At 41.2% G+C, this 16,902-nt stretch overlaps 1 protein-coding gene across 2 annotated transcripts in view; it reads left to right on the top strand.

Annotated features, from left to right (window-relative positions):
* LOC120526378 (cytosolic phospholipase A2 gamma-like) overlaps positions 1-16,902 on the top strand; it is a 162,774-nt gene that overhangs the window by 27,944 nt on the left and 117,928 nt on the right. For both annotated transcript variants that reach the window (XM_039749514.1, XM_039749513.1), the window contains exon 2: positions 8,278-8,401. In XM_039749514.1, the coding sequence (XP_039605448.1) occupies positions 8,385-8,401 (17 nt within the window). In that variant the 5' untranslated portion in view covers positions 8,278-8,384. The remainder of the gene's footprint in view (positions 1-8,277; positions 8,402-16,902) is intronic.

Raw genomic sequence — 16,902 nt, 5'->3', positions numbered from 1 at the left:
TCAGCATCAGACAAAAGTAGCACGGAATGTTGCTAAGGTTTAACAGTTTAAGATTTCCAGGTGAATCTCGCGCTTGTTAACTTTGGCTCCAAAAATGAAATTGGCCTACACTGCGCATATGAACCATAAAGTGCGTACTGGGACGGTTCGGAAAGAACACATGTGGCATTGTACCAAGAGGAAAAATAAGCATATTTGGTAATCCATTAAATATACTGTATACCTATCATAATGTCGGGAATTCATTCTCGGAAAACCGTCCCTAAGCCATTTCTTTGTTGTGCGAATGTCTTTAATTAACAGGAAATTCTGCGGTGTTACACACAAACTACTAAACATTGAAATGCTACTTCTAATACTAAGACAACATAACTTTTAATCTATTCTTTCATTAATGGAAAAAAAAACTGCAAATGCATATAAAATAATACCACACGCAAAGCAGTAACATATGACCGTGGCGTATCAAGATCATTAAATGTTTCTACAGCTTTCATGCAACTAAAGTTTTAATGCGACAATTCTGATACTTAAAATTAACAATTGAGAAACAGCTTTACTTACCAGAAATCCTCCGTTATAAAATTCCGCTACTGTAAATGACCAAACCTGTACAACAATGTCCACTCCACTCGGGAAAGTGTTTTTCTTTACAATTTCCGGTGGTTGGAGAGCCAGCACTCTGGAAAGTTCGAACGGAAGAAGAATATACAAACGGCTCCTCCCACACAGCTAAGATGGGAGGGTCAATCAAAAAGCACTTAAAAATATTAAGTTAACTGAAATGGGATTTTTATGTTTGTTCCTTCCAACACAACTTACTTTAATACAAACAATTTTTTTACGTTGATTGAGATCTAAAACCAAATATTTCGAGCTACAGTACTAAATGGACTAATTTTAAGTTGCTCGAAAGACGAAATTTACATTGAATGAACAACGTCAATGTTATACTTTTTTCAGTGTACAAGCTAATCTTTAAAAATCCCTTAACTTTAAAAGATCCATCCATCATAGACAGAGGGTCTGCGCGTGCTCGAGCCCGCTCCCGCATGAGGGTAGGGGAGTTTACACACAGCTGTTGACAAGCAGGCGAACTCGCAGGGACTCACAACTATGCGAAGGCGATCGCGCTCGCAGGGGCTGCTAAAAGCGGGGTGCTTGATTTCTTTCTGTCTGGGATTCTCTCTAGGATTTTTAGGGGTATGGGACAGGCAGCTTGGCTTAGATGAATCAAAGTTGAGATAGATATTTTAAATAATAGATACAGGGGTTCTTACCCAAAGCAGGAGAGGCTATAAGGTAACTCGCCCAGGCTGAAACGCTGGGACCTCGGTCCTAGATTCCATTTTCCCGGCCGGAGTCTTTAGAAAATGCTTCACTGTTTTATACCTCCCTTTCAGAAGTGGCTGGGAAGTGTGGGGAGACCGGCCGTTAGGTGCTTTCAGAAGGGGGCACACGTCCTCCGGAGAGAGGACTGGGAAGTGTGGGAAGGCCAGCCGTCAGGTGCTGCCTGACCCGGGGGCCCCGAAACAGGGTGCAATCGCGCTGACTGACTCAGACCGTGTCTTTGATCTAACAGTTTGTATCTCACAGACAGATTCTTTTATCATCTTGCCGCAGCAATAGGCACATCCAGAGAGAAAGAAATGAGGCACATCGAGACCTGCTCTCATTCCCTGACAGCCCCTGCGAGCAGGTCTCGTTGTGCCTCATTTCTTTCTCTCTGGATGTGCCTATTGCTGCGGCAAGATGATAAAAGAATCTGTCTGTGAGATAGAAAAAAGCCTGGAGCAGCAAGTCATAAAGCAAAGATGAGATATTTTAATTTCGTGTTCATATTAAAATCATACATAGAACAAAATGCTTCACTTTTTATAGCGCCCTTTCAGAACTGGCAGGGAAGTGTGGGGGACTGGGAAGTGTGGGGAGGCCGACCGTCAGGTGCTGCCTCACTGGGGGCCGAGGCAGTCCCTTCAGGCCGACAGGGTACGGATAGGAACGTACTCGTGTGCAGGGCCAAGGCAGCAACCTGCCTGGACTTGTCAGGATACGCCCCGGGCTTGTCTGGCTTGTGCTAGGGAGAAGGCGGGGGGCCAAAGCAGACCCCAGGCTTGTCTGCGCTTGTCGACGTAAAGGCTGTAACATGCCCGGGCTTGTTCTGGGGAGAGGGAGGCGGTGGTGAGTTCAACGAGGGGGCAGACATTCATCAAACTGCCCTTGACAGTTTGTTCAACCAATCAGGTGCCAGGGGCGGGTTCAAGGAGTAGTCTGGACGGGGACAGGGGGCCCTTCACCAATCCGCCGCCAGGGGCCGGGGCTAGATCACGTGGAGGGGCCAGGACTTTCCGGTGTGACGTCATCAGGGAGTGACGGGGCGGGACTTCCGGTCTTGCGTCATTGGGGCGGGACTTCCGGTATGACGTCATAGGGGATGGGGCTTAAAGGTCATTAATCATTTTGATTGACAGGTCTAATTGCGATTTTGACACATACCGCCTACCTATAATTACTAGTGTCAAAGCATCAAACCAGTATGGGCAGTTAAGTGTACCACTAAGTTAAATAGCTAGGTCTGTAGAAAAGTGCTTTTAACACTTTGTGGCCTGGACAGTTTAACATCTGTGGCAGAGCAACGGGCGTTGAGCAGGCTCTTGTCAATCATGGAGAATTCACTGCATCCACTGAACAGGATCATCTCCAGGCAGAGGAGTAGCTTCAGTGACAGACTGAGGAGATCGTTCCTCCCCCACACTATGCGACTCTTCAGTTCCACCCGGGTTAGGGGGTAAACGCTAACATTATTCAAAGTTATTGTCTGTTTTTACCTGCATTTTTATTACTCTTTAATTTAATATTGTTTTTTGTGTCAGTATACTGCTGCTGTATAATGTGAATTTCCCCTTGGGATTAATAAAGTATCTATCTATCTATCTATCTATCTATCTATCTATCTATCTATCTATCTATCTATCTATCTATCTATCTATCTATCTATCTATCTATCTATCTATCTATCTATCTATCTATCTATCTATCTATCTATCTATCTATCTGTTCCTGATACTCAGGTACACTTTATCCTGAGGACATCTTTACCTAAACAAAATTATAGTTAAAAGTCAGAACTCACCATAAACAGCTCCACACAATGATTTTGACAACTTTCAAGATGTATGAGAAAGGTAGGAGCCTAGAGGAGAAGCCAGCTAAACAGACCAGTTGCAGAAAAATAGCTGATTCTTAGGCACTCATGTACACTACTTTATTGATTCCAAGGGAAAGCGCACTGTTAAAGCAGCTGGTACATACAAAGTTACACAGAGTACACTCATGATGAAATGCTAAGACAAATAAATAGATTAATAAATAATCACATTTTTATCTATTCAGAATTAGCATATTAAAACTGAAGCACAATGCAGTCAGAGTCCTACAACACAGAGGTTCATGCTTGGACTTCAATGTGCTCTGACTCACATGACTGAAAGCAGGAAAAGTTAAACAGAACCTAAGGACAGAGTAGTGGATTGAAATGACAAGAAGCTGTTAGGCAAGTTCAGTTTAGTAGTTGGAATCTAAGGCATCTCCCCAAGGCCTCAAAGGAGACAAGGAAAATGATTGGGATTCACTGAAGAAAGAGACCTAGAAGACAATGCTGCTATGACTTTTGTTCAGACTGCAGGTGGAAATCAATGAATAAATTGTAATTTAGGAATAGGAATTGGGGAATAGCTTGTAACCTTAAAATAATCAGCTATTCATTTTAGAAAAGCAAATTTGCTGCTCAAGATCTTCCTGAGATAAAACTGGCATGCTGTATCTGTGAGTTCCCCCTTGTACATCTATGTTTTTAGACTTGATCTATTTAAGATGTCAATCTGACTCCTGGTTTGGCAGGTTGAACAAGAAGGGACATGAAACTGGGATGAACAGGATCACATTAATGACGGTCAATAAGGAAGTTAGATGGAACTCTCAAGCTGTCCCCAAACTCAAAGTAAGGCCCAGGAGGCCAAAGTTCCAAAAGAGGTTTAATGTAGGAATTAATAAGGGAAAACAATAAGCACAGAGAGTAGAATACAAAAGGCAAATTAATCAAACCCATGCTGTCTTTCTGGACATAGCCTATCCATCAGTGCCACCAATACATCCGAAATGTACTCGCACCAGTCAAGCCCCTGCCCTTCTTTACTAAATCCTGGTGCACTGCACAACCAGCCAGAAGAGGCTTTCTAGTCCCAGCCAGGGGGCACCTTCAAGCTGAGTCCCATAATCACATCCAGGGACAGAATAGTGACTGGGAAGCCCTGAGGACATCAATAAAGCAAAGTCTTCACCTCATTAAAAATGTTCACATTATTGTTATACCACATGGTTTTTTGATATTGATCGACGGAAAAAGATTCTTTACTATCAAAATCAGAATAATAATATTAGAATTATTTATATAGTCAGTACAGTCTGTGCACAGGTCTCTCTATATCTGTTTTGACATTTTTATATATCCTTATTTGCCAAACTGCTCAAGCTTTGTCAGGTATTACGGAGATCATGAACAGCCTTTGTCAAGTTCTGTCACAAATCCTCAGTTGGACTGAGATCAGGACTTGGTTCCTCCATGATCTCTGCATAGCCGAACGCGCCACCAGGTTCTCCTGCTCATGTTCTGCAACATTTGCGGGGTGACTTTCTGGAACGTTGCGCGAACCGCATGTTTCAGTTCATCGTTCAATGAATAACTGGGCTTCCGCACGACTACATTGATAAATCCCCAGAGTGTATTATCTGGTGTTGTGAGATCAGGGCTTCTCGGAGGCCATGGAAGAGGAGCGGGATTGTTGTCCTCATCCCATCCAATGATTCCCAAAAAACTTTGTTGAGGTGATCACGCACAGTGATTGCAAAATGGGCAGGTGCCCAGTCTTGTTGAAACCAAACACTGTCAAGGACGCCCTGGTTTCTCAGTTGCGGGATGAGCCAGCCATTCAGCATTTCCAGATAACTGATTTGGTTAACAGAACCATCAAAAAAAATAAGGGCCAAACAAATGCTGTGCTGTCATTCCGGCCCAGATCATCACGTGTGGTGGGTTATGCTCAATTTCTTAAAAGAAATGTGGATTTTCTTTTCCCCAGAAAAACACGTTTCAATTGAGGGAGCTGTGATAAATCGCGCACTCGTCAGAAAACATAAACTTTTCCTTCTCAGCATTTGTTGGAAATTGGTGCAGAATCAGATCACAAGCTTCCTGATGTCTGTCCAAGCCAGCATCCAAACGCTCCATGATCGTGAAAACACTTGTGTCACCCATCGCTTCGTCTTGGAACGACCGCCACGTTGTTGCGATTTCTTGAGCGGCAGTGTCAGCACCAGACAGGATGTTGGAAACACACCTCGAAATACCGGGAAGACTTGGGCTGATGTCCACAGGAACCAAAATGTCATGGTTATTCCTGCAAATGCTCCTAAAGATAGGGGTATATGGACTTTGTGAGCACCCTGTACAATTACCCTTTTCTTGAATGGGTTTGTGCTTCCTTTCTTTGTCCAATAGTGTTTTTCTTTTTTAATTTTTGTTTTTTAATATATTTCTAGTGCATAATTCAGTGATAAAACCACTGTTCACAAGAGGCTTATACATCATAATTGAAATTAAATTTATATGTCTGCTGTATGTAAAAGAAATAAAGGGATTTAGAGTTACTTTACCTTAAATGTTCAAACAATATTGAGTTCAATTGTCTCAGATACCTGTGCATGTGCGCTGTGATTCTGGTGATGCAGCTTTTACTAAAGTTTAGCTTTCAGACTTGTCAAGTTCATCTTTTCAGATGGTGACGTCAGTGGATTAATGTCTGTCTTTGAATTTGTTGGTTTTAACCTAAACAAATGCATCAGCTGTGGTGCAGTTTTACTTTTTCTAAAGTATTTTTAAAAACTAAGTTTCAAGATGGCGGTGCATTAACACCATTATTTTAACAGCATTATTAGGAGCATGCAGTGGTAGGCTGAACGGTTTTTATTATATCATCATCTATTGCTCAGTGCTGCGTATTGAGTGTGATTAACTTAGGAATACCTAATCATAAAATGTTAAAAACTATGGCAAAACAAAAGAAAAAAAAACTCAAGGGGAAGGGGCTATCAACCTCTTGCTTGTTTAATGTAAGATACAACAAAGAATCCTTATAAATAAAAGATTTATTAATCCTCTTTAATAATGAAGCTACAGAAAGAAGCACAAAAGGCACAGCAGAAGTTACCTGAAAGAAGGCGATCTAACGCAAACAAGTCCCAAAAACACAAATCCAGAAAAGAGGTAGAAAAACAGTGCAGGAGGTAAAAATCCAGTTAACTCACAAAAAAGCACAATAATACAGTGGTACCTCGGTGTACGTCCGCTTTGGAATAAGTCCAACTTGGTGAACATCCTGTTTGGAAGCAAGAAATTTTGCTTGGCATACAACCTTGGCTTGGTATACGACTAGCGTGCTAGAACTTGTATGGGTCAGAATGAGTCACGACACCGCGCGTTACCCTTGTTTACCTCTCTCGAGACAAAGCCACGACTACCCACGAGTGTCAGTATGGCAGTTGCTACTATTCAGTGAACAACCCGCGCTATAACTCTCTCTGAATTTTCATGCGATTTTGTGTTTTTTCACGTACATTTTTAGTAAATTCATTAAACATGAGTTCTAAGAAAGGTAATGAGAAGAGCCTAGCAACGAAGAAAATAGTTAGGATCACTATGGAGGTGAATAAAGATATTGTTGAAAAGTATGAATGTGACATGCGTATCCGGGACTTGGATGCTGCATACCGTATGCCAAGAACGACGGTATCTACGATTGTGAAAAACAAAGACGTTATTAAAAGGTAAAGTGAGGTTAAATCTTCTTTCATTTCATCTAATTGCTTTTGTATTTATGTATTTTAGTATTAAGCAGTGTTTAAGTTATTTTATACAATCCCATCAATGTATAATATGACAATACAACAATAGGATTAATCCTTTTCCCTTTATTTCTTATGAGAAAACTGTGTTTGGTATACGTCCTGTTTGGTATAAGTCAAAGGATCTGGAACTGATTAAGGATGTATACCGAGGTACCACTGTAAATCTGAACAGAACCCACCATAACCACCAAGCACATTCAAATGAAGAGCAAGGGACTGCTTGTTGTCTTTGTCTTTATAGAGCTCAGAGCAGTCCCTTCATGGTGAAGGACAGAAGGCCCCAGCTTGTTGGCAAGCATGCATAAAACATGTGGAACATAGTCAAACATTTCTAGACACAAAGAAACTAGGTGATAGAGAATACTGATGAAGAATACATAATTATACAAATAATAAACTTTAACAACATTATTAAAGTAAACAAAAGAATCAAAATTGAACAATAAGGCAAAAAAGGAGATTGAACCCCAGTCCTAGGGAGGAACCCTGACTGAAACAATTGAGTGCAGCGTGTTGGTTTTCTGTGTGTGAGCCAGTGTCACCTCACGCATGTATGATAGGCACAACCAGCACTGGACATTTTGAAGTGAAAACCTGCAACCTTGTGCTGTGCAGGACACATTTCTGTTTAACTGTAATGCACTGTTTGACAGACAGTATTTGCTGTGAATTAAACATGCTGTGTTCTTATTTGGGTTGTAATCACACATCAGGCTCTCCCCACAATGAAAATCCAGTGCCCCCTATTAAATTTGTTCTTGCACCGAACCCAATCTGCATTTCATCCCTATTGTGAAGAAAAAAGCTTTCACACTTGGCTCTGTGATGGTGGACCAAATCTGAGTATACCTTCTGCACTGTTTTGTGTTCAGTATTGGGGTTTGGAATCCCATGTTTCAAATTAAAAACATTTACTGTTACAAAGTGTTTTTGGGCAATCGTTTTAGTTTACCTTAACATTAGACTGTCTGCTTTGTAAATTCATTATTAGTTAAAACATTTCTTGAAGGAAATGCTGGAACTGGGATGTCTGTCCAGGAAAGATTTAACACTTTAATAGAGAAATGTCTTTGTGTGGTGTAAGCAGCTTATTAAAAAAACAATGAAAAAGAAGAAGATTTGCAGGAAAACAATACAGACCTCAAAAAAGGGGAAGAAAAAAGATGTTATGGACGACTTTTGGCTCACCTATCCTAAGAAGGAGAACCTACAGCAGAAGAAAGAATATTTAAATGATATCAGATGCCAGACAGGAAAAGTCATAAACAACTTGAAAATGTCTTTTTTATTTATTAATTTATTATTTTCTTTCAGAGTGAACAAGACATCTTGAGTTAAACAAAACACTCCTGGAGTTCTACAGGATTGAACCCTGAATTAAGCTGCTCAGTTGTCTCACCTGACAATCTGATAAAACAAACATGGAGAATTCAGAAAAGTAAGATTTTATACTATGAGGTGACATACATACAACTGTTTATGTAAAAAAAATTGTTTTATAAGGTGCTACTGATATTAATGATAACGTTTATGAATCACCAATCACAATTAAAAAAGGATTCATGATGGTCAGGTAAGTGACAGTAGAGTTAACTAAAAGCAAAGGTAATTGTCTAATCGTCAAGCTCTCCAAATGTGTATAATATTAATACTGTCACTTTACATAAAGGAGAATTACTCCATGCTTTTAGATTATAGCTAGAATCTTTTTCCCTGGCTTACACATATTGTTTGTTTTTTCTCTTTTTGTTAAATGTGAATTATTAATTTCATATAATAACATTTATTTATATAGCACGTTTTCATACAAATGATGTTGCTCAAAGTTTCTGTCTTTGGCTATAAAGTGCTGTGAACTGGAGAAACTCAGCAGCGGCGCATTGAGTTGGGGTTGGGGATTTGGTTCTGGAAGTTCTGTTTTTCTCTTGGATATTCTGTTTTTATTCCAACTGTTGTGCTCATTTATTTGGATTCCTCTCCTAGATTGTCTATTAGGAAAGGTTGATCTCAGCTTGCCTTTTAGGTGATTTCCTTTTTGGCTCTTTGAAGCATTGTTTTGCATTATTATTTTTTGGCTAAATAAATCCTTCATTTTGAAGTTTCTTTGTTGCCCTTTTGTCTACAAGTCAGGGATTTGCAGTAATCCCTTTTCTTGTGGGGCGTTGTTAATATTTTTTGGGACATTTCTTTTTACTTGAAATGTTAAGCCAGTTTTCTCAAGTTTCAGCCTAGCCAGGATGAAGCCTGCCGGTAGTTTTCTGGGACATGCTGGTCTGAGTCAGTCTTTTGGAGGCTTCAAATCCTTTTCACCATGTTCAAGTTTCCTTCTCACAACACTTCCTGTACATTTATGCTGACAGCATAGAGGTACATGTCCTATTGCAGGTGTGCTATAGATGTAGCCCTCCAAAGCTCTTTAACTGTGGCTGTTGTTGCAGAAAACACTTAATAAATGAAGAAGAATCTTGAGCCATCGTTATACAGCGATCCCTCGCTATATCGCGCTTCGACTTTCGCGGCTTCACTCCATCGCAGATTTTAAATGTAAGCATATCTAAATATATATCACGGATTTTTCGCTGGTTCGCGGATTTCTGTGGACAATGGGTCTTTTAATTTATGGTACACGCTTCCTCAGTTTGTTTGCCCAGTTGATTTTATACAAGGGACGCTATTGGCAGATGGCTTAGAAGCTACCCAATCAGAGCATGTATTACGTATTAAATAAAACTCCTCAATGATATACGATGTGCTTCCCACGCGATGCTTGATTGTTTGCTTTTCTCTGTCTCTCTCTCTCACTCTCTCTGACATTCTCTGCGCCTGACGGAGGGGGTGTGAGCAGAGGGGCTGTTTGCAGAGGCTGTTTGCTTAGGATACGGACTTCACATTGCTCCCTTCTTTGCAGTCGACCGCTTTATCAAGGTGCTTCGGCATACTTAAAAGCCCAACAGCACTTATTGATTTTTTGATTGTTTGCTTTTCTCTCGCGCTCTCTCTCTGACATTCTCTGCACCTGACAAACATTCCTTTGAAGAGGAAGATATGTTTGCATTCTTTTAATTGTGAGAAAGAACTGTCATATCTGTCTTGTCATGGAGCACAGTTTAAACTTTTGACTAAAGGGTGTTATTTCATGTTTAGAGGGCTCTAATAATGTTAACAGTGCGGGAGAGTTTATAAGGGCGTACAATATATAAAAATAACCATACAAACATATGGTTTCTACTTCGCGGATTTTCACCTATCGCGGAGGGTTCTGGAAAGCAACCCCCGCGATCGAGGAGGGATTACTGTATATGAAATTCAAACATCTTTCGATTCAAACGTCCTTTAATTACACCTACAGGTGGAGCCCCACATGCTCTTGTTAATGCAGCATGGCAGCCTTCAGAACTCTAACAGAAAGCTGCCTTTAATCAGCAAAGTTCATTTACATATAATGACTACAAAGCATTTCAAACCCCTAATGTGGTGATACTCACTAATGTTGTGAATTCACTATAGTAGTTGTCACGTGTTAAACTCTGATTTACTACAGCAGGTCAATAGTGGGCTCAGTCCAGATTACACCAAGCCATTAATCCTTACAGGTGACATTGCCATCCTTTCACACAGTGTCAATAGACCTGTAGTATGACGTCAATCTATAATTTTTTATTCTTACACAATTTCTTCCCACTAAGTGCTGACCATGTTATGCTAACCATATTCTAATAAACTATTTGCTATTATATTACCCCCATTGTTGCACAAGTTATATCCAAAACAGATTAATTTCAGAACAATTGCACACTATTAATTAATAAAAACAGTAGTTACAAATTTTCAATAAGCACATGTTTCTCATATAAAGAGTTCAGCTGACTTGTACCTTTTCTTCCCATTACATCCATCATCCATGCAGGAAAATATAATATTCCAACCTTGAGGTCCATTACCCCAAAGCAAAGAATATTAATTTCTAAAACTTTTGATCCAATGAGAACAGATATCTTTTATGATTTGGGACCCATGAAGATCAGTTTTTCTTTCTGTGTTAGAGGTTACCAGCACATTAGGCCGGCTTTAAACTTCACTTTATGTCACTCTGGAGGATTCCACCGGGTGGCAGTGCAAGATATTATCATGGTGAGAAAACAAAGTTTGGTTTTGCTGTGTTGTGAATTGCCCGAACCATCCAATAAATTCCCAGAGCACTTTACCACAATATTTCTGAAAAGGATGGATGTTTAATGATTATATCCATCAATCCAGGGACGTGCCAATTCTAGCAATCATCAGGTGTGAAGCAAAAATAATCCCTGGATGGTGCATCAGCTCATTGTAAGGTGAATACAAGTACACACATACACTAGTATCATTTTAACATCATCAGAAGCCGTATGTCCTTGGAAGGAAACCGGAGCACACTGTGGAAACCCACTAGGAAGACATGCAAACTCCAGGCAGGGAATACCACGGATGTGACTCCTACTGCGAGGCAGCAACGCTACCGCTGCACCACCGTGCCTAAACAAATGTGTAATTATTAACAATATCAGGAATTTACATGAAATTAACGATTAATCTGTAAAAAATAACTTACATGCTTTAACGCATTTCATCATGAAAGTGATATCAAGTATAAATCTAAGGATTCTAAATCTGCAAAGAGCTGAAATATCATAAATGGCACATTTAGTGGTAATCACTGCCTGCCGGTGCTGTCAGTGCAGGAGAAAGCCCCAGAAGCACATCACGATTAACAGGTGGGTCAGTTTTAAGATGATGTTTATGACGTTCTACTTTAATGACAGAATCAACTATGAGGTTTAACTGAGATTTTGAGATTAAAGTTGAAATTTCCACTTTAATCACGAAAAAGACCTTTTTTCTTCACTGTATTCCTATTTTTTTTTCTCTGGAGCTCAAGCACACTTCCATATATTTGATGCTATTGTGAAGGAGCACAAAACAAAACAAAAAAAAGACGGCACAGAAGATGGTATGTGAGACCTTTAAATGTATTTCGTCATTATAATGGCGGATATGCAGTGCTTGTATTGCCTATGAGAGAAACTAATGAATAAAAGCACCACAAATACATTTGTATGTCAGCATTTAAGTTTGATGATTTTTTTGATCACATTGAGCCATTCATCAAACATCGAAGCACACACTTTTATCCTGTAGGATCTGCAAAGCGCCTTGCAGTCACATGATGATAGTAAACAAAGACTCTGACATCACGTTCCAACTTGAACACACTGTGCCCCGCAGATTTTTGCTGGTACTGCAACTTGCCCACGTCTCATTGATTTATGAGGACATGCTCAGAGGACACGTCAAATGAACGCTGGGAACGCATGGCAGTCATGATGCATGCATGTACGCGTTATGAGTGTGAAGTATAAACCAGTCCTTACACTTCACAATTTTATCTGGCTTGTTTGCATTAGGAGCCCATAATCCATTTAACCAGACAGAACTTCAGTTCATAATAGGATAAGCATACACACAGCAAATCCAGCAAATAAAGCAAAAAACAGACACAGGGAGAATATGCAAACGCTACACAAAAAATATTCAAACTAAAATTTTTATTTTTTTATTGCAAGGCAGCAGTGCTATTCACTGCACCACCATACCACCTTTCTTTTCAAATTTTTAAAACATGTTAAACCATTTGCCAAATTACCTAACTTATTAATAGGCCTTGGTGGTCCGATCCTCGGCTACAGAAGCTGGCTCTTAGGATGTGGAATGTCACCTCTCTGAAGGGGAAGGAGCCTGAGCTAGGGTTCTGGCTAGATATAGTCGGACTCACCTCGACGCACAGCTTGGACTCTGGAACTAATCTCCTTGAGAGGGGCTGGACTCTTTACCACCCTGGAGTTGCCCCTGGTGAGAGACGCCGAGCGGGTGTGGGCATACTTATTGCTTACTTACTTGGAACCTGTTCATTGGGGTTTACCCCGGTGGACCAGAGGGTAGCATCCCTCCGCCTTCAGTTGGGGGGGACGAGTCCTAACCGTTGTTTGCGCGTATGCGCCGAACAGCAGTTTGGAGTACCCAAGTTTTATTGGAGTCCCTGGAGGGGGTGCTAGAGGGCATACCTTCTGGGGACTCCCTCGTTCTACCGGGAGACTTCAGTGCTCATGTGGGCAATGACAGTGAGACCTGGAAGGGCGTGATTGGGAGGAATGGCCCCTCCGATATGAACCCGAGCGGTGTTTTGTTATTGGACTTCTGTGCCCGTCACGGATTGTCCGTAACGAACACCATGTTCAAGCATAAGGGTGTTCATATGTGCACTTGGCACCAGGACACCCTAGGCCTCAGTTCAATGATCGACTTTGTGGTTGTGTCGTCGGACTTGAGGCCACATGTCTTGGACACTCGGGTGAAGAGAGGGGCTGAGCTGTCAACTGATCACCACCTGGAGGTGAGTAGGCTTTGATGTTGGGGGAGGATGCCGATCAGGCCTGGTAGGCCCAAACGTGTTGTGAGGGTCTGCTGGGAACGTCTGGCAGAGTCCCCTGTCAGAAGTACCTTCAACTCCCACCTCTGGCGGAACTTCGACCACTTCCTGAAGGAGGTGGGGGACATTGAGTCAGAATGGGCTATGTTCCATGCCTCTATTGTTGAGGCGGCTGACCGGAGCTGTGGCGGCAATCCCCAAGCCCATTGGTGGACACCGGCGGTGAGGGATGCTGTCAATCTGAAGAAGGAGTTCTACCAGACCCTTTTATCCTGTGGGACTCTGGAGGCAGCTAATAGGTACCGACAGGCCAAGCGGAATGTGGCTTCGGTGGTTGCTGAGGCAAAAACTCGGGCATGGGAGGAGTTTGCCTAGTGCCTACTGTACAAGCCGGTGGGGGCAGTGCTATGACCTGGGGTTACTGCAGTTGGTCAGGTCTAGCTTCAGCAACAGTATGTGCTCCAAGAATGAGATCAGCTGACTACCTGAATATACTGAATGACCAGGTTATTCCATCAATGGATTTTTTCATCCCTGATGGCACGGGCATATTCCAAGATGACAATGCCAGGATTCATCGGGCTCAAATTGGGAAAGAGTGCTTCAGGGAGCATGAGACATCATTTTCACACATGGATTGGCCACCACAGAGTCCAGATCTTAACCCCATTGAGAATCTTTGGGATGTGCTGGAGAAGGCTTTGCGCAGCGGTCAGACTCTACCATCATCAATGCAAGATCTTGGTGAAAAATGAATGCAACACTGGATGGAACTAAATTTTGTGACATTGCAGAAGCTTATCGAAACAATGCCACAGCGAATGCGTGCCGTAATCAAAGCTAAAGGCGGTCCAACAAAATATTAGAGTGTGTGGCCTTTTTTTTTGGTGGCGACTTTTTTTTTGGCCAGGCAGTGTATTTACCTGCAAGTGAGCCTGCAGTTGTTCAGCTGCAGCACATTCCAGAACTTAGGAAGGAAAGAGAGGCTGTGAGATGGCCCTTTCATTAGCTAAACGATCCAGATTTAGTCCAACTTTCTTTAAAATAGGTCTAACTGCGGCAGTTTTCAAAACAGAAGGTACATAGGACAAAGTACAGGTAGACATTGTTTTATAAATGATGTACACATGGCGTACATAGAGGATGGTTTACAATTATTAGTCACTTTGCTAATGTAAGTTGAATTAACATGATGGAAAATGGAGAAACAAAACTTTCTTATTAGCAGATAAGGAACTTTGAAAAAATGATTTATAAACCTCAGGTTTGATAATATTAACATTGTTTGCCTTATTTAGTTCAAAATTTAGAACCGCATTGCTGTTATTAAAGAAGTTTCAAAATTTTGAACACAGTCCAGAATTGGAAAAGGCTGCAGAATTACAGCTTCATACTGTAAGCCTGAGTCATTCCTCTCTGCTCCACCCTGTGCTTTCTGTGATCCAAGAGGAGGCGCAAAAACTTTCCAGGAAAAAGAATATCAGGAGAGCAGCTGACCTTGATGGAGTCTCACGTGGTACTCTTAGTCATTGTACAGATCAGTTAGCACCTGTCTTTGCTGACATATTTAATTCTTCCCTGCAACTGGGCAAAGATTGGGAATGCTTTAAAGTGGCCATTATTATTCAATTCCTCAAGAAGGATAAAATCTCTGAACTTAATGACTATAGGGCAATTGCTTTGACCTCAGTGGTTATGAAAATATTGAAATGTCTTATGCTTTCCTACCTAAAGTCTATCACTGACTCTCTCATTGATCCACTTCAGGTCACATGTAGGGCAATATGTTCAGTGGAGGATGCAGTCAATTTATGCTTCCACTATATTCTTCAGCACCTGCACTTACCTAACACTTACGTAAGGGTCTTCTTTGTGGGTTTCTGCTCAGCCTTCAATACCATTGCTCCGGATTTGCTTCAGAGTAAACTAATCCAGTTAGGTGTACCCTATGGTGTTTGCCAGTGGATTATGAGTTTCCTGGTAGGTTGGAAGCAGTATGTGAGACTGGGCCCTTGAATGTTAAATCCAATGTCAATTAGGCTCCCACCAAAGCTGTGTTCTTTCACTCCTCTTGTTTTCACTTTATACAAATGTCTGTAGATCTATGGTCAAACCTGTAAGAATCCTACAATTTGCAGATGACACAACCATAGTGGGTCTCATTTCTAATAATGATGTGTCTATGTGTCAAGGGGGAGTCTTGTACAATGGTAATCTGATAACAACTTTGAGCTCAATGCTATTGAGACAGTGGAAATGAGAACTGATTTTCGCTGACAAGTCACTAACCATCCACCTTTGCAAATGAATTTCCAGACTGTGTCTGTGGTTCAGTTGTTTAAATTACTGGAGACTAATTTCACTAATACGTTAAAATTGGATAACTACATCACCTCCATCATTAAGAAAGCCAGGCAGAGATTTTTCTTCTTTTGCCAGCTTAAGGAACTTGGCACATCAATGCGTATATTGTTAAATTTTTACTCAGCTATCACTGAGAGTTTTGTGTCCTCCTCCATCACCGTGTGGTTTCCTTCTGTCTCCTCTCTTCGGATGCAGCAGGTGATTTGTTCAGCTGAGAAAATCATTGGCTGTTGTCTCCCAGCATTAAAAGATCTGTTCATTACCAGAGCAAAAAAGATAGCAGGAAAGATTGTGGCTGACTCCACTCACCCCAGAAGCCATCTGTTCATTAAGTTGCCATCACAGAGGAAGTGCAGGTCTATCGTGACCTGAACTGGGCATCCATCGTAAAGATTAGGGTGTTTCCCAATGTCCAGGTTAAATTACCCACCATGGCCTGGTCATTCTGCCCCCCTAATCATCCCCTGTCTCTAACTGGCTAACTATCTCTCAACTCTTCACCACCTAACAGCTAATTAAGTGAGTGTAAAATGGCCACCGTTGAATCATCCAGATGGTTGAGGCACATTAGTGAGGGTTGAAGTGTCTTCCCACTCACTGTGTAAAGCGTTTTGAGTAGCGAGAAAAGCACTATATAATATAAAGAATTATCATTATTATTATTCTTGTTATTATTATTATTATTATTTATATAGTGTGGTTCACTCAAGTTGTCACATGTGTTGCTCACATATCTTGTCACATTATCTTGAGCACCGTGTCTCCAAAGTGGATCGTAAACTAATTAGACAAGCCCAAGAAAAACTCAAAGGCCATCCCTTTGAACGTGAAACTAGAAGTGATAAAGTCTAGCTAAAGTGTTTTTTTAAACTACCTACAGTACATGTCAAAGACAGGTAAAAGAATAAATTTAAAAAATATTTAATATCTCTTGCCTTATGTGTACCATCAGCATTTGTCCTTTGTGTTTGTTCAGTATCTTCATCTGTCTCAACTAGCGTGTCCTTTCTCGATAGCGTTCCGCTAAAGTTTGCTCTTCATTTTGCGTCCTGCCCAGGGTTTGTTTCCTGCCTTGCACCCTGTGTTGGCTGGGATTGGCTCCAGCAGACCCC

Source organism: Polypterus senegalus, chromosome 3 (assembly GCF_016835505.1).
Source record: "Polypterus senegalus isolate Bchr_013 chromosome 3, ASM1683550v1, whole genome shotgun sequence".
Lineage (NCBI taxonomy): Eukaryota > Metazoa > Chordata > Cladistia > Polypteriformes > Polypteridae > Polypterus > Polypterus senegalus.
The sequence above is the reverse complement of the archived record's forward strand: the minus strand, read 5'-3'. Positions and strand labels throughout refer to the sequence as shown.